The 20,667-nt window shown below is 41.1% G+C and overlaps 1 protein-coding gene across 1 annotated transcript in view; it reads left to right on the top strand.

The window, feature by feature from the left end:
- EPC2 (enhancer of polycomb homolog 2) overlaps positions 1 to 20,667 on the top strand; it is an 85,302-nt gene that overhangs the window by 10,076 nt on the left and 54,559 nt on the right. The window contains exon 2 of the mRNA XM_054044273.1: positions 18,863 to 19,022. Coding sequence (XP_053900248.1) covers positions 18,863 to 19,022 — 160 coding nt within the window. The remainder of the gene's footprint in view (positions 1 to 18,862; positions 19,023 to 20,667) is intronic.

The raw sequence follows: 20,667 nt of genomic DNA, 5'->3' as shown, positions 1-20,667 counted from the left end.
CTCACTAGGAGCACTGGTTGCGATGCACAGTGCTGTGTGCTGTGGGTAGGTATCCCAGCATGCAACTCTCCGTCCAGTGCACTGTCATTTGGTAAGTTTTAGCAATGTGTGGTGAGGCAGAAACAAGTCATGCAGGGGTGACTGGGACTGCGGGGTCAGTTGTGCAGGTTTCTGCATCACATAATGCTACCTCTATCCCAAAATTTTTGCACCTATTTTGAAAATCCCACAAACCTGCGTGGAACTTGTCGCTGTTTGTCATCTCTGGCAGAAGCATGGAGCCTGCACAGCTCTGCACTATTGTCATGAGCATTGCACGGGATGCACAATTCACTGGTATTTACAGAGCCTCAGGGAACATGATAGCTTTCTTTGTTATGGTAACAAGCCTGGTGGATGGGGGGAAGCGTTAGCTGTGGCATAGCTTGACTTTAGTAAGGCTTTTGATACTGTCTTACATGACTGTCTCTTAAACGAACTAGGAAAATACAACCTAGATACAGCTATTATGAGATGGGTGCATAACTGGTTGGAAAATCATTCACAGAGAGTAGTTATCCGTGGTTCATAGTCATGCTGGAAGGGCATATCTCGTGGGGTCTCACAGGGATCAGTTCTGGGTTCAGTTCTGTTCAATATCTTCATCAGTGATTTAGATAATGGCATAGAGAGAACACTTACAAAGTTTGTGAACGATACCAAGCTGGGAGGGATTGCAAGTGCTTTGGAGGATAGGATTAAAATTCAAAATGATCAGGACAAACTGGAGAAATGTTCTGAAGTAAATAGGATGAAATTCAATAAGGACAAATGCAAAGTACTCCACTTAGGAGGGAACAGTGAGTTACATACTGAAATGATTGCCTAGGAAAGAGTACTGCAGAAAGGGATCCGGGCGTCATAGTGGATCACAAACTAAATATGAGTCAATAGTGCAACACTGTTGCAAAAAAAACCCCAAATCATTCTGGGATGTATTAGCAGGAGTGTTGTAAGCAAGACATGAGAAATAATTCTTCCGCGCTGATTAAGCCTCAACTGGAGTATTGTGTCCAGTTCTGGGTGCCATATTTCAGGAAAGATGTGGACAAATTGGAGAAAATCCTTTTGTTGCTCTTCTCTGGACTAAAGGTATGACCTATGAGGGAAGATTGAAAAAATTGGGTTTCTTTAGCCTGGAGAAGACTGAGAGGGGACACCATAACAATTTTCAAGTATATGAAAGGTTGTTACAAGGAGAAGGGAGAAAAGATGCTGTTCTTAACCTCTGAGGTTAGGGCAAGAAGCAATGAGCTTAAATTGAACTAAGAGCAGTTTAGGTTGGACATTAGGAAAAACTTCCTAACTGTCAGGCTGATTAAGCACTGGAATAAAATTGCCTAGGGACAGTGTGGAATCTCCATCATTGGTGATTTTTTAAGAGCATGTTAGACAAACTCCTGTCGGGGTGGTCTAGATCATATTTAGTGCTGCCATGAGTACAGGAGACTGGATTAGATGATCTCTTGACGTCCAGTCCTACGATTCTATGATTGTGACACTATTTCCTGGAGGTCAAATTGTTGTGAGTCCGAGTGAGAACCAATTCAAGGTTGTTGTTGGCATTCATGAAGCAGATGCAGATGTGGAGCACCACTTCTGGGCCTGAGAAACAAGCACTGACTGGTTGGATCGCATTTTAATGCAAGCATGGGAAGATGAGCAGTGTTTGTAGAACTTTTAGCTGTTCAAGGCCTCATTCCTGTATCTGTGCTCCATGCTTGCCTCAGTCTTCCAGCACAGGGACACCAAACTGAGAGTCACACTTGTAGTGGAGAAGCGAGTGGTGATCGCACTACAGAAACTTCTAATACCAGATTGCTGCTGGTCAGCGGGAAATCATTTTGGAGTTGTCATGCAAGCATGTAGGACTGTTAATAGTCTCCTCTTATTCAGGACTGTGACTCTTGGCAATGTTCAGGACACAATGGATGTATTTGCATCAGTGGAGTTCCTGAACTGCGATGGAGCAAGAGATGGCAAGCATATACATGTTTTAACACTAAACCACTTTGCCACGGAATACATCAACAGAAAGGGCTATTTTTCTATGGTTATGCAGGCACTAGTGGATTACTGGGAACATTTCACCATCATCAGTGTGGGCTGGTCAGGGAAGGTGCATGACGCTTGCATCTTTAAGAGCACAGGACTATTCAGAAAGATACAAATAGGGACTTTCTTTCCCGACGGGCAGATGACCATTGGGAATGTTGAAATGCCAATAGTTATTGTGGGGGACCCAGTCTGCCCCTTATTTCCCTGGCTCGTGAAGCTGAACACTGGTTATCTTGGTAGCACCAAGGAAAGATTCAGCTACCAGCTCAGCAGGTGCAGAATGACAGTTGAATGTGCTTTTGGTAGATTGGAGGAGCACTGGCCTTGTTTACTCACCAGACTGAATCTCAGTAAGAAAAATATCCCAAATGGTTTTAGTGCTTGCTGTGTCCTGCATAAGATCTGTGAAGCAAAGAGGGGGAAATTGCTGCCATGATTGAGGGCGGAGGTATAGCAGTTCTTTTTTCAGTTTGAACAGTCAGATATAAGGGCTATCAGAGGAGCTCAGTGCGATGTTATATGGTTCAGGGAGGCTTTGAAAGAGGACTTTAACAGCGAGCCACAGTAATGCGTTGTGGCGTACTGTACCCTGGCCCTACAGTTTGGGGGCTGTTAGGAATTGTGTGCACATCTATGAATATAACACCGACAATGCATCTATTAATTTTATAATCCTTGCTGTAAATCTTCGATTATTACACTGTTAGTCAATGATCCTAAAAGTTGTGTCAAAGTGTACGCTAACAAGTGGGTGCTTTCAGTATTGGCAGGCATTCTGCAGTATATGTTGAGAACTAATAAAGATGAATTATTTTCCAAACAATAGAGTTTGATTGAGTAACAAAAACACTTAAAAAAAATTCTGTGCAAATTAAAAGCAAATACATGAAAACCTTAACATATTTATGGAATGGAGCTTAAAGAGCATTCATGTCCATTTTAGCGGCACATACAGTGACCTGTGAGAGCCATTGTTGAAGTATGTGAAGCTGTGCTTTTCCTTAATGTTCCCTGAAATGGAGTGGTAGCGGTAGGGATGTGGCCCCTGATACCATGTGGAATGTTGAGGGGCTCGTGTAGGGAGGTGCTATACTGGAGTTCTCCATGAACTGCAAAATAGGCGAGTTGTAGGTCCACAAGAGTCTGCAGCATATATGTTTGCTGCTGGAGAAGCCCCATTATATCCTGGTGCATCTCTTCTTTGTCTGCTTTTTCCTTCTCCATACAATCTGCAGTATTCATCCTCCAAGCCCTCTGATTCAGCACTGTCTTGCAGGACCTTGCTGAATATATCATCCGGAGTTCTTTTCTTCCACCTCCTTATCTGGCTCAGGTGTTCTGTGAGTGTGGAGGGGAACCCCTCAAAGCAGCAATGGCAGTAGCTACAGATAAAACACAGAGGTTACAATGTCAGTATAGTCACAATGGAAAGCAAAAATAAAGATTCAGAACTCCCTTTCCTTAGAAGTTCATAGAATATCAGGGTTGGAAGGGACCTCAAGAGGCCATCTAGTGCAACCCCCTGCTCAAAGTAGGACCAATCCCCAGATAGATTTTTGCCCCAGATCCCTAAATGGCCCCCTCAAAGATTGAACTCGCAACCCTGGGTTTAGCAGGCCAATGCTCAAACCACTGAGCTATCCCCTAACGTTTGAAACAAGACAGGTTTATTGACTCTCCTGCTTTGGAGGCACGGTGCCATTCATAGCTCCAGCCAGGTGAGTATGGCCCACCAGGGGTGAGGGAAGTGAGCAGGGAATTGTTTCGGCTATGGCTACACTGGTGCTTTACAGCGCTGTAACTTTCTCACTCAGGGGTGTGAAAAAACACCCCCCTGAGCGCAGCAAGTTACAGCGCTGTAAAGCGCCAGTGTAAACAGTGCCTCAGCTTTGGGAGCCGTGCTCCCAGTGCTGTGAGCTAATCACCTCGTGGAGGTGGAGTACCTGCAGCGCTGGGAGAGCTCCCGCAGCAGCGCTTTGAAGTTTTGAGTGTAGCCACAGCCTTAGTTGCATGAAGCCATGAGTACAGGGCAGTGGCACTGAATACAGACACACTTTTCTACAGACAGTGGTAACATCTTATTTCTGAGGCTAACAAAGGCATAGAGAACACAGCAGCTGCTGGCGTCCCAAAGCTGTCCGGGCCTGTATGTTTGCTAGCTTGTCTACTGCAATGGTGCTTGCCGAAGTTATCAACAACTGGCATGGGAAAGCCTCTTACCATGGAGAAAGAAATAAGGAAGTCATCCCGAGAAACTTTCAGGAGAGGATTGCAGGGTACTTCCATGAAAATTTCATCAAGATCTCTCAGGAGAATTCAAGGGACAAACTGCTCTGCATCCCTGCCCTCCTTCCAACTCTACAGGGGAATGAAAAGCAGATAACAAAGAGAGGTAATGTTGTTGTAATGATTCCTCTTCTGGTACAAGTAAATGAATGCAAAATCAATATCTATGATCTGCGTAGTTGGGAGTGCCATCACTGAAATGGGAAATAAATGTGCAAACTTACTTGAAGTTCCTTCCCCTCTCATGCTAGACTGCTGAGACTGACTGGATTGCAATGGAGGCTTAAACAGGTCCTGGCTCGTGGCAGAGCTGGAACTCTTCTCTCCCTTGCCCCCGAGTCACATGGCACTCCTCTTCCTCCTTCACCACCACCTTGTTGTTCAGGCTTGGGACCTCTGGCTCCTTGGAAGTATCCACAGTGGTGTGCAGGGGAGTGGTAGTGTTTCCGTCAAGTATGGCATGCAGGTCTTTTTAAAAGCAGTAGGTCTGCAGTTCAGCATCAGATTAACTGTTGGCTTCCTTGGCCTTCTGGTGTGCTTGCCACTGTTCCTTTGGCTTTACATGGCACTGCTAGTGATCCTTGTTGTACTGCTTCTCCTGCATCCCCCTGCTATCTGCTTGGAGTTGTCCATGTTTCTACAACTGGTCCATACCTATACTTGCACAGTCTATTCTCCCCACAAGCCCAGCAGATCCAACATCTCTTATGTACTCTAAGCTGGAGTGTATCTGGTATAGCCAGCATGATCACCTGGGCACTTGCAGTCAACACCGAAAAGCTGCTAGGTGTTCTCACCAAGCTGGACAATGAGGAAAAGGCATTTCAAAAATTCATGGGGTTTTAAAGGGCCTGGTGCACTTTCCATTCTCTGACTTCTGGGCAGTGGAGTTCACAATTGTGACTAGGGTGGTCGGTGTTGTGGAACAACTGCTGGAGGACTGTTAGGGTTGACATAGGTAATGCAGTATCTACATTTGTGCTTTGTTGACTTCAATACATCAATAGTGGTTCAGTGCCACGCAGTGAGGTGATGTAATGGAGAGCTTACATTGGTGAGAGACAAATTTAAGTGTAGATATATGCACAATTAGGGTGACATAAAGTGGGTCACGTTGACCTAACTTCGTAGTGTAGACCAGACCTGAGGCCTGCTTCCTGCACCTGTGTTTGTGCCAGGATCTGGGGAAGTGTTACCCCTCTGGGTGGGAAACTTACAACAGGCATGCTCAGAGCATGAACCAAGAAAGCACTTGTGAGACTGGTTGAAAAGCTGAGAATGGGTTTGCTTGACACATCTCCAGCACTGGGGAGGGCAGAAGAGATCACCCACTGACATAAATGGAACAATTAATACGTTTCAGAGCTATTGGTTCAGACTGTATTTATCTCTATTGGGTATTCTTTCATCGAAGAGCATCTCCATTGAGAGGCATGGGCCACTTCACACCCCTCTGAGCCTGTTATCCTGCAGATGGATATGTAGAGCCCCTCTAATTCTAATTCTCCCTCTAATTTCAAACAGTACTATAGCAGTTCAACACTGCCATAGTTGAGTATAGAGCATAGCTTTGCCGTAGTTAAGGTCAAGACCAGCTTTCTGTTTAAAGCTCAGTTCTAAGTGCTCCAAAGTCCGTACTGTTAACCTAATTGCCTTGAAATTTGGTGCCCATCTTGGGGACACAGAATATAGTCAGTGATCCAAATTAGTGGGCCTTTTGAGCAAGCAGTTCTTAAGAAACAGCCCCTAGGTGGGAAAAAAAACAACATTTCATTGTTCACAGATTCTAGCAACTTTAAAGTTTGAAACTCAGCCTGGCTGAAATCTGAGAATGAAGTAAGTGTGTGTGTGTGTGTGTGTGTGTGTGTGTGTGTGTGTGTTGCAGAATATTTGGACGGTGCTGAAACAGTTTTTGAAAAGAAAATTAATTATACATGCAAATGTTAACTGGAAGAGAAGAGAGATGATTGGGGGTGCAAGAGTAGGTGGTAATATTGGAAGAGGGGTTTGGGTCTGCAGTGAGTGAAGGGGATATTGTGAGGAGGGGGTAAATGGGAGTGTTTGGTAGGGGAGAGAATAGGGTTTGGAGGGGCTCAGGTAAGGGGAAGTGGTAGGGGAGAAGACAGGAGGGGTTGGGGATATGGGGGTAGCAGAGGAAGTTGGGGGTTTAGGAGTGTGGGGGGTCAGTCAGCCCTGAAATCTTCTGTGTGTGTTGGGAGCCCTATTCCTCTGCAGGGGTCTGAGCCCCTTTTCCTGCTTGCTATATTTTCTGGAATCTGGGGGACCCTGTTGTTCTTGGGGTGTCTGAGCCCCTCTTTTTGCCCCTCCAAGTGAACTTGGATCTCGGTTGGGTGGAAGGCAATGCAAATTTAAACATCTGAAATCCAGAAAATAAATGATTAAGATACACATTACCCCCTGTGTGGGATGTGGGAGTGAGCCAGAGAGTGGATAGACTGGGTAAACCTGACTGAAGCAGCAGCAGCATTCCCAGCTGGAGGTGGGAGTGAGGGGTTAGCTCAGTGAACAGCTAGGGCTACATAACCAAGGTATCGTGCAACCTAGTAAGCTGCTGCCCGTGGTATGTGAACACAGAAGCATAGGGTAGGAGACAGCAAGGACTAACTTCTTAGATTTAGTGCTTCTCTATGGTGCCAACTAGTGGCTTAATGGAAAGGGGAGGGAGAGCTGGAAATGTTGTCAGGAGGGGCTTTATGTTGTAGGGGGTAGAGAAGGAAAGTGACACAGCAGTCTTCCCTCATACGATTAAAGTTACTGTAACATCCATCTAATAAAACTATCATGGTTTTGGGACATAGACCATGGGTGAGATTTCTCTCACTGGCAATGTTAGCAGCTACCCATTTCAAAGCATGACTATTATCCGTGTACTGCTGTAACAAAATGTATTGGAGGGGTAGGAGCACTGAGGAATCACATAGATGCCAGGAAAGACCACTGGTCTGGGACTGTTCTTAGCTCTGCCATGGCCTGCTGGTTGACCCTAGGCAAGTCATTTCACTTCGCAGTGCCTCAGTTTTCCATCTCTAAAATGGGGACAGTGATGTAAAGTTCATTTGAGATCTACTGATCTAAAAAAAAAAAAGCTAGATCTCTTGATTATTGCTAGGTGAGAACTACAACTGCCTGAATGACCATTAACCCCTACCACAAACATTTCTGTTTAAAAAATGCCAAAAAAAAATAGTTAAAGCAGAGTTAGGATTGCACTATGATAGTTTGTACCCATCCACAACATCCAGTTCAGCAAGACTCAAACTTCTGAAAACCAGGAAATACAGAGTTAAGATAAACATCCATGAAGTCTTAATTCTACCCTCTGAGTGATGCTCCACAGTGCCCATCACACACATACTCGCACTCTCCCTTTTCACTGTAATGGACAGGTGTTACCTGCACTTGTCCTACTCTAACACTGAAGCTGCTCCCCCAACAGAATACCATAGTTGTACAATTTAACAACCACTTCATACCCTTGTAGAACCCCTTCACACTGGCACACAGAATACTATCTAAGCCTATACTTTCCCCTACCCATTATTAAATTCACAGATTGTTCTCATATCCCTACACACTACTGACAATACCCATGGCAAAAGGACCCCAGTGCCCTCCTACTAACACGATTTACACAATTTTGTATTGAAATGATGCAGACAGGAACCTCCAGGTACTTCTGCACCTCTTTCCTTTATGAGACAGGGCAGGTGAGGTAATATCTTCTGCTGGATTATCTTCCTTTGGTAACAGGCATGGGGGGGGGGGGGGGGGGGACTCAGCCCCAGATCACCTCATACAGACATTCCCTGGGTTATGCAAACCCGCACTCACAGAAAAAGTTTCGTAAGCTGGTTTTGTTGTGGTTGTTGATTTTGCGCGTAATTGTCAGGTATACGTCCCCGACTTACGCAAAATTCGACTTACGCAAGGTGTTCTGGAACGGAACGTTTGCATAAGTCAGGGAGCACATGTATCATAATCACAGCTCTTCTAAGCTGCTCTTACTTATTCCTCCACCATTCAGTACAACTACACCTAATACAGTGAATGCAGCTGGAGTGCATGCAGATAATTCCCACTGGCTATTCCCAGCTGCAGGGGGGCAGAAAGTGTGTGGGCATTTATTTTAACACTGTATTTTCTGGTTTTCAGAAGTTTTGAGTTTTGCAGAACTCTCTGTTCTGGAAGGGCATAAGATCTCACTGGGCAACCTTAACTTTGTATTAACAATTTATTTTTTGCCATTTAGTTTGTATATACAGTGTTTGTGTTACTGAAGCTTGGCAAACACTAGACAGTGTAACACTGCTTTGTACATTGACTTTTAAAATTTACTTGTTAATGACATTCCTTCACAGGATTTTTAATTCCAGTTTTGTCTATTTGTAAGAGCTTTTTCCCATCCTTCTCCCTCTCTGCCCTCCCTCCCCCCGTCCATGCTCTCATAAGGAGGGAGGTTTTATTTCATTGCATCTTGTTCTCCTCCCAAGCACCTAGCATTTATCCCCTTTTCCCAGACTTCAGTCCTGTTATCAACAAACATTCTCTTGTCTTCCAGTGGTTTGTCTTCCACCTGCAGAGCATCTTCACAGCAGAAGAAATGACCTTTCAGTTCACTTGTGCATTATGATTTCCTGTTGGTACTGGCATTGTAGGCTTAAAACTGAATAGACAGAATCACACAAACCTAATTGCTGGTATTGTCAGGAAAGTGCTGTTGAACGAGAACACAGGCTTAACTCAAGCTGAAGGTTAATTCTATGGTGAAAGTTTAAGAAACTATTTGAAAATCTGATTCTCTGTGCCCAGTTTAAATCCTTACCTCAATACACTGGAGCTTCCCAAACATATGTACTAAAGTTTCCTTGTCTTTAATCTTAATGAAACCGTGGAAAGAGATTCCTCAGACAAGTTGACTTTTAAGGGGGAGGTGGGGTATTGTATAATGCCAAATCTCATGCTCCTGGTGCTTCACAAAATTTAAAATGGTATTCAGTGCACATTTTAATTATTTAACTTGTAAAAACCATATTCTGTTGTTACTGAGGCTGTAACCAAAAATACGGTACTCATATTCAGCAGCATTGGTATAAAGTTGAGTACAAAGTCAGCAATTCCAGGGTAAAAAACTTGAGTTAAATTCTTCCCTCACTTACACAGGTGCAAGTCTCATTGAAATCTGTGGGAATATGTAATGAATGCATATACACTGACAGGATGCCTAACCATGTAAAATAAAAAGAGAGACAACTTCATTATATCTGCCCTTTTCCTATATCTGCTTTTGCCAGAAGTAAGCTGCCGAGAGCTGGCAGAGAGTGAAAGAGCTTTAGGCTTCTGGAGCATAAATAGCTCTCTGTTTAAAACTGCCTGTCTAAAATATAATAAAGGTGGATATAATAGGTCATCTGATAGAGTCATCTGCTCTTAAAGAAATCCAAAAATTGAAGAGGAAAGAGGACTATCTTCCCCCAGTTAACACAAGTTGCATCTCTGTGAGGGCGGAATTGTGCTGCTTGTGATTAAGGAACTAACTGTCCTTTTGGCTCAACTTTGGCATACTTTATACAACGTCCAGGCCATCTTTCTACTACTATAGAATTTTCCTCAGCAGTGTGTTTTCTAGTGTTTTATCACTGTTGACAATCATTAGGATTTCTACCTTGAGAGGCTATTTTCCAGTTTGCTAAATATAGTTCTTGAAAGTTTTTCATGATGAACAGCAAATTTTTCCTCTCTTAACTTTATCTCATTATGCCCATCTAAATGTTCATATTTATGTTGGTCAAATATTAATTATGTTCTCTTGCTCCCTCCTGCTCCAGTCATGCCGTGAGCATATATGGCCGACTCTCTTCATTTTTCCTTATAATTCAGTTCCTTCAGCTTCTGATCAGTTTTACTACTTCTCTTTGAAGGCCCTCCAATTTATCTTTCTGGCTATTTGATTCCTGAAATTCAGCACACGACTCCAGATGTGGTTGTACCAAAGCCACAAAGAGAAGGGACTACTGTCTCTCTGCTTTGTAAATGCCTCCGTATGATGAATTTGCTGTAACATTGTTTTGCAGACTCATGTTTTTAATTTGGTGTCCATTATCGCTACTTCCCTACCAAATTCATGGCCACGAAAAACACATCATGGACCATGAAATCTGGTGCCCCTCCTCGCCTTCTGGTGAAATCTGGACTTTTGTGTGCTTTTACTCTATACTATATAGATTTCATGAGGGAGACCAGCATTTCTCAAATTGAGGGTCCTGATCCAAAAGGCAGTTGCAGGGGGGTCGCAAGGTTATTTTAGGGGGTTGCAGTATTGCTATCCTTACTTCTGTGCTGCCTTCAGAGGCGGGTGGCTGGAGAGAGGTGGCTGTTGGCTGGGCACCCATCTCTGAAAACAGCACTGCTGGCAGCAGTAGCGCAGAAGTAAGGGGAGCAGTACCGCAACCCCCTCTACAATAACCTTGCAACCCCCTCACAACTCCTTTTTGGATCAGGGCCCCTACAATTACAACACTGTGAAATTTCAGATTTAAATAGCTGAAATCATGAAATTTACGATTTTTTAAATCCTATGACCGTGAAATTGTCCAAAATGGACCATGACTTTAGAAGGGCCCTAATTATCGCTCCTATGGCTTCTTCACGTTTACTACTGAAAATACAGATTTTTCTTCATTCTACTGGATTTCTGTGTTTTGATTGGTTATTCCCTAGTGGCAGATCGTCAGCTGGTGTAAATAGTCACAGCTATGTTGAAGCTAGTGGCCCTAACGGCATGTTTACACTAGCACTTTTGTCGGTATAACTTATGCTGCTCAGTGGTGTGGGAAAAAAACATCTCTCTAAGCGACAAAAATTATACTGACAGAAACACCGGTGTGGACAGCCTTATCGGCGGGAGTGCTATTCCACCAATATAGCTTCCGCCACTTGTGGTTTAATTATGGCAATGGGAGAGCTCTCTCCCATTGGCAGAGTATGTTTCTTCTCTTCTATCCCCATCTCGTCTCTCTCTCTCTCTCTCTCTCTCTCTCTCTCTCCGCTCGCACCCCCCCACCCAAAAAAAAAGCAGACACGGGAGAATAGATTATTTTGGGTGGCTGATCCATTTCTCCCCCAAGGAATCTTGCAATTTTAAATGAAGTATAATACATTGGACATATACCCTTAGCGCCCAAGGTTTTTCTAAATCTTTACCCTCTATTAGTAGCATTCAACTCCTTGCCTGCTCCTGCAGTAAATGGCTGAACAGCCAGCCACTAGCTTTGTTACATACACAGTGAGTGGATTGGAGTGGCATAGCTTATTCTAACACTCCTCTGCCACCTTACTGTCGATGTTCTGCTGAGTTATGCAACAGAATGGCGTAGCTCATTCTGCCATTGACAAAATATTTCTTCCCTTTAGCCATTCTCTAGTAGTAAAAATAGGACTGAAGGGAAAAAAGGTTGCCCCAAATGCCTAGCTCTTTTGATTCTCCTGAGGTGGTAGTTCTTCTGTATAGCCAAGACCACTCTTTCTGGTGCCCTCTAGATCAGTGGATCTCAAAGCTGGGTCCGCTGCTTGTTCAGTGAAAGCCCCTGGTGGGCCGGTTTGTTTATCTGCCGCGTCCTCAGGTTCGGCCGATCGTGGCTCCCACTGGCCGTGGTTCACTGCTCCAGGCCAATGGGGACTGCGGGAAGCGGCGTGGACCGAGGGATGTGCTGGCCGCCCTTCCTGCAGGAGAAAACAAAAGGTGTTCCTTTTCTGTTTTTTTTTCGAAGACCAGAAATGCAATTTACTAAAATTGACTTTTCTACAATTGTCAAATAAATTCATGTTTGCATCTTGGAAATCTGTAAGAAAGCAAATTGGCCTAACCCTGAAAAGATTAAAGACCAATTGACCAGGGTTGTCATTGGATTCCATAACTATTAGGGATCTTGTTAGTGTTGTGCATAGGTGTTACTGCAGTGTTCTACACACTTTCTTTAAAATCTGTGGTTGAGATTTTCAGAGTTGACAAGGGAATTTGACACAACTCCCATTAAAATTGAATTGGAGTTGTGAATCTAAGTCCCCAAATCAGGTTTGAAAATCTCAACCTATAACTTTAATGTCCTAAATTCAGTAGATGTAGCGTTCACCCAGTAGGACATCCAAGCTTTAGTGTAGTAACCTTTTTTATGGATTCCCTCTTTCTCCTCTTAATTTTGTTTTGGTTTGGAAATAGAGCAGACTACTGCTTACCTCTGGGTGGGCCTGGAAGAGATTTCATCTGATTACAGAGAATTCCTAGACAGATTTATCTAGAGTTTTGGGGAAGTACTGTGGTGACCTGTGAGGTCTTGCCTACACTGCCACTTTACAGCGCTGCAACTTTCTCGCTCAGGAATGTGAAAAAACACACCCCGAGCGCTGCAAGTTTCAGCACTGCAAAGTGGCGGTGTAGACAAGGCCTTTCAGCGCTGGTAGCTACTCCCCTCATGGGGGTGGGTTTTTTTACAGCGCTGGGAGAGCTCTTTCCCGGCACTAGTGCCACAACTACACAGCCACATTAAAGCGCTGCTGCGGTAGCACTTTCACTTAGCTTTTCTGTGGTATGTCTTTGCTAGCTAATTGCTTACCTGCTAAAATTTCTTGGGTCTGTAAAATATCCTTTTGGGATAATTTCAACATTTCTATAATATGTTTTACCTTTAAATTACTTATATGTAGTTAACTCCTGTTCAACAGTTTTTATGTACGAATTAATTATTTATAGGATGAATAGATAACAGAATATCCTTATTTAACCCGTTTTCACTTTTTGATGATGATTGTTGTAATAGTTGTTCTTACCTACCTTTCCTCTCAATGTGAAGATTATATCAAATTAGATCTATTACTCTTCCATTCCAATTTATTTTTCAGAAGAGTCTGCTCTGTGGGTGTACCATTAATATGTCTATTTTAGTAACTAAAGTGAATGACCCTGAGCTATATTATTTGTAATCTTTCATCAGTGTTGTGACTGTATTTTAATGCTATGAATTAAATCTACACTAATTGCTTAATTGAATGTTTACATATATATTTAACTCTCACTTAGGAAAATTGTGATTCATTTGGATATTACAAAATATGCTTAAACTGCAAGAATAATTTGTATTAAACTCAGCTATTTTTGATTTGAATGTTCAGCTTTTGTTTTTAGCATTAAAGTGATATATCAGTATAAATCACATTTGTCTGAATTTTTTGAGACATTAGAAATGGGAAAAATGTCTCTACCTTTTAGTTTCTTTCTTTGTTCATTTGGCAGCACTTGCATGTTCAGTTTCACTGTTTTGTTTTTATAGTAATTCAGTTAGTTGTTTGTATGGGCCTTTCATACACCAACAGGGGAGATAAATACTTGTAAAAATATGATATTCTGATTTGTAAAACCATAAAAAATGGCAGAAATCTTAGGCAATGTACTCAAGACTACTTAGTCTTAGTATGTCCAAGACTACTTTTAACTCCTTTTGAAAACTGATCATATTTCAAGTTTGCTGTATCCCTTTTAGTAGATCGAGTCTAATATGAAAGTCTTTAATATAGCAAACAGAATTTCAGTTGTAGGAATTAACATTTAGCTTGTATAGTTTTTTTTTATGAAGTTTTGAATTTTTAGAAGATTTTGATAGCCTGTTGCTTAGTCTGTGACCCTTGAAATAAAGAACAATTGTTTCAGAAAATCATCGTATGTTTCAGTACTGTGTTTTTTTTGGTTATAGTTGAGAATTCATGTTTGTTTATTTTCATTAAGACTGAAATCCTTAATTACCTCTCCGTTTTTATAAACTCGGTTTGTATGCTTTATTTCTTATTTGTAGTATTTCTTAAGATTGTTAAGAAAATGTGAATTTATTTCCATTATTAAATAAAATATAGAAATATTTCTAGAGCAAAAGAAGGTTTCCTGAATCTCAATTGTTATATGCCTTCCCTTTCAAACAGATCAAATTTCTCTATCCCTTCATCAATCAGTACATTTTTATTCCTTACTTTATTGGCCTGCTAAACCCAGGGTTGTGAGTTCAATCCTTGAGGGGGCCATTTAGGGATCCAGGGCAAAAATCTGCCTGGGGATTGGTCCTGCTTTGAGCAGGGGGTTGGACTAGATGACCTCCTGAGGTCCCTTCCAACCCTGATATTCTACGATTCTATACAAATTGGGTTACTTTATCTTTTATTTTCAAAAAGTTTGTTTTTAAAATGTAAGTGATTTAATCCGTGGTATGGCACTTCTAAAATAGCTTGAGGCGTGTTGCCTATAAGGATTTCAGAGCACTTTATTCAGCATGAGCTTTCGTGAGTAAAAACCTCACTTCTTCGGATGCATAGAGTGAAAGCCTTTCACTCTATGCATCCGAAGAAGTGAGGTTTTTACTCACGAAAGCTTATGCCCAAATAAATCTGTTAGTCTTTAAGGTGCCACCAGACTCTTTGTTGTTTTTGTAGATACAGACTAACACGGCTACCCCCTGATACTTATTCAGCATCTATTTTATAGTCTTTTTAATAGAAATTTATAGTTACTTTGGATAAAATGTCAAATTGAAAAAGGAACAGGAATTCTTTTGCATGACAAAGTTTGACCGCGGATGCCCTTGCACATTCGTATTGTACAGATTGAGCAAATCTTTGACACTGGAGTATGTTTACTGAAAAAAGGTGCAAGAGAATTTAACTAAAGGTATTAGAACAAAATCTCAGAGGAAAACTTGCTAAATCTAATTAATTATATGGCTTCTGAAAGTATGAAATGTTAGCACAGGAAGTTAAGTGTAGGAGGGAAAAGCAAGTGCCTTGGGAATGACTAGAAATCCAATTAAGGTCTGAATAGGAGAAATTTACATGTCAGTCAAACAAGTGGTTTCTGGAAGCTGTGCTAGGCCATCAAATGCAATAAGATCCTTGTTACTTCGCAGTACAGGAGAGATAGTAATGGCTGCATTGGTAGTAAGTACATCAAGAAAGTTGTAAACTTGGATTACAGATGAAGTGGTGTCAATCGGAATAAGATCGGTGCATGGAATCCTTGAAAACTAGGGTTTCTCAAAGTGCCTGTTACTATAATTTAAACCCAGAATCTGACTGTGTGTGGTCATCCTATCATCCCAGGCCTACTTCAAAGCTGTGTCTGCAATAAGAAACTCCCAAGGTCACGGATTCTCAATAAAGAGCAATTTAATACCCTTGCCACTTCATCAAACACTTGGGATTAGGCACCAGGTTACATAGGGTGTTCATCTGGGAGGAGAACTAGACAGTTTATCTTTACTATCCAATCTTCTACTTCTACTTCCCAAACTTGAGTGAAATTTTTAATGTAGTTTGATGGTCTCCTGTATTGATCTTTTCATTTGAGCCAGATTTTGATATTGATGCATGTTGCAATCCATATAAATTAAAACAAAAAGTTCTCTCTGAGTATGTTTAGGGAAACAGGAGTTATAACCTCCAGGTAAGGAGAGAGATACATTCTTCAAGGTGTGCTGACAATGTAAATAGTGGTCTGGACGAAGAAGATTTTGAAGAAGTAAAATAAGGGCATGTCCTACAGACTCAGGAAAGAGCAAGGATACTAGAAATTTATGTTTTTAGAATAAAATGCAGGAATCGTAGTTTCAGTGCCCTATCTGAGGACAAGGAATGGCAGAAAAAAACTTGGTATTTTCCCACCTCAGTTGTAGATCAGTCTTCTGGTCCACTTGATGTGTTGTATTGATATCAATTAGGGACTACTATGGGGCCGTTTGACAGCTAGTAAGAAATCTAGAAACGAACTGAGTAACTGTAATTTTCTTAGTTAAATTGCTCAAAATAGCATTGTTCATCTTTATTTTTAAAAAGAGACTTACACGATGAAGTATTAGATGTGCACAAGATATCTGGTGTGTTTTTCTGAAATTATTATATTTGAATGTACACTCTCTGGTCTGAGCTACAGCATTGCACTTAAGTCTTGGGAGCCTGATTAATCGAGTAATTTTGACTTTATTTCTGTTGGAGATGCCTAGTCCTCCTCTTTTAGAGTTTGTGAAGTCTGTAGTTTGCCATTGCAGTTTGTTTTAGTAGTGGATACTTCCTTCCCATTGCTGAAATAACTTGAATTAAAAATAAAATATTTATTAAATAAATATGCATGTTTTGAAATATCCATTGTTTCAACAAGTAAAGGCAGATGAATGAAAACTGATTTTTGCAGAATTAAAAAGAGAGTAACCTCTATTCCTTTTGGTTGTTTAGAGAGTTTCCAAATATAAACCAATGCGGAGTACTTTTCTTGCATCTGCCAACCTGCATCAAATGAAATTTAAAAGAATAAAACGCTTCTTCATAGATGTGTAATTGTCATTTTCACAGTGTCGATGCTTGGTGAAATTATGAGCACAAGAGACAGACATTGGAGTTGTTAGTGGGAGGGAAGACCACCCAAACCCCAGATGCTGGGAAGGGAAGAGAGTAATGAGGGATTTTTTCCATTCACCCCTTCTTCCAATAGCTAGAAGTGTGAAGGAATAGGTAGAATAGAGAATCTGAGCCCCTTACAGCAAAGCAGTGGTGGAGGCAGAGAGATGAAAAATTCCCTTACGGCAGCAAGAGAGAATTTGGCTTCAAGTTTATCATAATCCTGTTAGCCTGATATGAAAGATGAAGTCCCCAAGAAGGTTCGATGGCAGGCCCGTAGTATATCATCCTCTCCATTCTCAGCAGCTGCAAATCTGGTCTGTGGGGACTGTTCATCTGACATTTTCTCTGGGTCTTGCTAGTGGGGTTCACCACTTACCTTTTATTGCTAGGAGGTTTAATCTCTGATTAGTAGGTTTCATACATTTTTCCAGCCTTGGTTGCATAAACAATTGTTGAAGCAAAGTTACACTGCAAATATAATTGTATATTATGTTTTCTAGCAGCTTTCTTTCTTTGTCTCATGGATTATAGTGTGAACGTTTTACAAAATCCATTGAAGGAGAAAAATCACAATTATCCTATGCTAATCCACCTGTGTGGTTGGATTTGCACCAAAATAACTAGTAAGATATATGGATGCTAAAGAATTCTTATAACCTAATGAAGGGATAGTGTAATTCATACTTCCTGTGACTTGGGTGTGGTTATTCTGTCTCCAGTAGGGTAAGAATACAAAGTATAATGAACACTGTTGCATATTTGAGGAACTGGAGTTCCACAAATATTCTGTGTGTTCTTCTGTGGGGAAATATGTGCCTGTTACTTTTGCCTATTATAGTATTCTAAAAAAACGTAAAAACAGAAGCAGGTAACAAATTAACATAGTAACGGCCATACTGGGTCAGACCAATGGTCCATCTAGCCCAGCAACCTGTCTTCCAACAGTGTCCAATGCCAGGTGCCCCAAAGCGAATGAACAGAGCAGGGCAATTATCAACTGATTCAGCCCCTGTCGTCTAGTCCCAACATCTGGCAGTCAGAGTCTTAGGGACAGCGAGAGCATGGGATTGCATCCCTGACCATCTTGGCTAATAGCCATTGATGGACCTTTACTCCATGAACTTATCTAATTCTTTTTAGAACTCACTTATAGTTTTGGCCTTCACAAACTCCCCTGGCAACAAATTCCACAGGTTAACTGTGTTGTGTGAAGAAGTACTTCCTTTTGTTTGTTTTAAACTTGCTGCCTATTAATTTCATTACGTGACCCCTGGTTCTTGTGTTATGTGAAAGGATAAATAACACTTCCTTATTCACTTTCTCCACACCATTCATGATTTTATAGACCTCTGTCATATCCCCCTTAGTTGTCTCTTTTCCAAGCTTAATGGTCCCAGTCTTTTTAATCTTTCCTTACATGGAAGCTGTTCCATACCCTTCATCATTTTTTGTTGCCCACTCTCCATTCTGAAAACTGGCCGGTGCATAAATCTTAAATAAAAACATGGTATTATTTTGCATTTGGCAGTGGATTAAGTTTGTTCATGATCTTGATTTGAACCATGGGCTTCCCATACTATAAGGAATTAATGTGCGTACATTGCTGGTTTTGAGCCATGACACTTTCTATACCTGCTTTTAGATTATTTTGTTTAACTTGGATCACCTACTGTCTGTTTTTCTGATTTTAAAAAAAAGGTTTGTGGGTATGCTCAGAAGATTTTTTTCTTCCATCTAGAGTCCCCCATATCATTAATGGAGGCTTGAGATTTTTTTCCTTATTTGGAACCTGTCAACAGCTGAATTTGCCTAGGACTTGGTGTTAAATGCAGAGGACTCTTTCTCTCCCATTACTGTACCCTGCTGGCCTGGAAGCAAATAAAATAAAATAAAACAAAATAAAATTTTACTAGGATCTTCTCATGACACTTTAGAACACTATTGCTAGGGAAATAGACTAACTTTATCCATTTTTATATTTAAAAAAATAAATACTGTCATCTAAATAAATTCTAAACTTTTCCTCTTTCAGGAACACCATTTACAACGAGCTATTTCGGCACAGCAAGTCTTTAGAGAAAAGAAAGAGAGCATGGTTATCCCAGTTCCTGAGGCAGAGAGCAATGTCAACTATTACAATCGCCTGTACAAAGGAGAGTTTAAACAACCAAAGCAGTTCATTCACATTCAACGTAAGTTCATGGATATGTTGGTCTGTCTTCTTTTAAGTTAACTTGGGAAAGTTCTTAATGATTGCAGAGGCAAAATTATAAAAGTATTCATAGGGTAGGTGGAAGGACCCGCAAAAAACCTGGTACACCTCTATCCCGATAATGTGACCTGATATAACACTAATTCGGATATAACGCGGTAAAGCAGTGCTCCGGGGGGGGGGCAGGGCTGTGCACTCCGGTGGATCAAAGCAAGTTTGATATAACACGGTTTCACCTATAACGTGGTAGGATTTTTTTTGGCGTTATATCAAGGTAGAGGTGTAATAGTTAAAGTAGCTAAGTCCTTGTTTCTCCTTTGGAGTAGCCAGGAGGATTTGGGGATTGAGGGAGAGAGGAAGGTATTATTTGTATGGCTGGCTAGTGGATTCCCATATTGACGTTTTGTATGTGCTTAAGATAGACAGTAACCAAAGGACAAATCCTACTAGTTATCTGTTGTGTTGAGCACACCATCATAGAATCCATTTGATTTCCTAACTCTGAGATGGAATAACTGAAGGAGCCATACTAAAAGTTGTCTGTGATGATTGTTTCTTTGTCATCAGTTTTTGATGCTATGGTTCCTGAGTGCCCCTTATCTCTACTCGCAAATCACCTTAGCAAGAAGGTAGATTAAATAGGAGAATATCTGTAGTGGAATCTGTAGTGGAAATCACTGTATCTGGTCACCTGATTGTAGCATGAAAAGATTTTGAAACTTTATGCTGAGATTGTGTTGGAGGTAAAGAATGGGCTCTTCACTGTAGTGTATGTGGAGTTCCAACTTGCAGAAATATTCTGAGCTACAGGTAATTTTGGTGAATATGTATAGGTTTTGTGAAAATGTAGAATTGCGTATTTATTACTGCAAAAATTTTCAGTTTGTCGTACCTGAGACTGCCCTGATTTGGATGGGATTGACAGCCTGTGTGGTAATAGATGCATTTTAGGGGGAAACAAACGTAAGGTCACTGTTTGCTTTGTTTTTGATTAGTCATGTTCTCTGAGGTATTTAGGTTGGCAGTTTGTAAACGGGACTCATCCCACTTGTTGTATTATTGTAAACTCTTTGCGCATAGACCATCTTTAGGTTCTGTGTTTGTATAACACTTAGTACAGTGGGGTGCTAGTCTGTGACTGGGGCTCCTTGTCACTACCACACTACAAATAAATCATAATAATAAAATGTTGTGGTAAGACACTGGGTCTACTTATTGGTGGAATTTATCAATGCCTTTTTGGGAAGGCAAGAAACTAAGCACTTTTCAAATGGTTGATTGTTAAGCCAATACTCAAGAAATCCTTTCTTGCCACTGACCTCCTGATCCTCTTTTTTTTTTTTTTAATAAAAAGTTTTGGAAGGATTATTGGCAAAGTTACGTTGAAGTGTCTTGGATAATATAGGAGTCCTCTGATCTCCTTGACTCCATTTGTTAGGCTTGTTTATGATACATACTATGTTAATTTTGTTGATCTGCATCCTGTGCCAGATATAGATCCTCTATTGATTCTTTGTGTTTCATCTTTGAAGATGTTTCAGCCTCCATGAATCTGTTGTTTATAAGGTGTCATTGAGCTGTCTATGTATATAGGTGGAGATAGACTTAATTTGAATGTGTCTTTT

Source organism: Malaclemys terrapin, chromosome 11 (genome assembly GCF_027887155.1).
Source record: "Malaclemys terrapin pileata isolate rMalTer1 chromosome 11, rMalTer1.hap1, whole genome shotgun sequence".
NCBI classification, from domain to species: Eukaryota; Metazoa; Chordata; order Testudines; family Emydidae; genus Malaclemys; species Malaclemys terrapin.
Note: the sequence above shows the minus strand (reverse complement) of the source record. Positions and strands in the feature narration are given on the sequence as shown.